At 66.6% G+C, this 410-nt stretch overlaps 1 protein-coding gene across 1 annotated transcript; it reads right to left on the reverse strand.

The window, feature by feature from the left end:
• Window positions 1-410, reverse strand: A1Q1_05968 (uncharacterized protein; the record flags this gene model as incomplete). Its single annotated transcript, XM_014321177.1, has 2 exons — window positions 1-130; window positions 193-410. The coding sequence occupies 2 exons, from the start codon at window positions 408-410 to the stop codon at window positions 1-3; spliced, it is 348 nt and encodes a 115-aa protein (XP_014176652.1).

Genomic DNA, 410 nt, shown 5'->3' on the forward strand with positions numbered 1-410 from the left:
TTATTCAACACGCCTCACGTGCACAGCATCGTCATCACTCATGGGCGCCTCAGTCGGGGTATGGTCATGACCGGCAGCAGGCTCGGCTGCAAAGTGATCCTCGTCGGAGCCTTGATGGCGCAGCCTCGCGCTGCGGCGTTGGACAGGCTCCTAATCGCCAGCTCCGTCAGCGGCGGGGAGAACTGGATCTACGGCGTGTGCGGGATCTGTGGGGGCCGCCAGGCGGCCCGCAGAAGCAGCTGGAGTACTGGCAGGATGGTTGTCGCACTGGCAGCGAGGGTAAGGGTCATAGCGTTGGCGACGTTTGCGGGGGCGGGTTCGTCGCCACTCGCAGCGGGCGCGAGATCCGTGGTGCGCGCCAGGGTCGCGGGGGTAGCTGGGGTGCTGAGAGCGGCGGCGGTGGCTGTCAT

This window comes from Trichosporon asahii, assembly GCF_000293215.1.
Source record: "Trichosporon asahii var. asahii CBS 2479 unplaced genomic scaffold scaffold00075, whole genome shotgun sequence".
Lineage (NCBI taxonomy): Eukaryota > Fungi > Basidiomycota > Tremellomycetes > Trichosporonales > Trichosporonaceae > Trichosporon > Trichosporon asahii.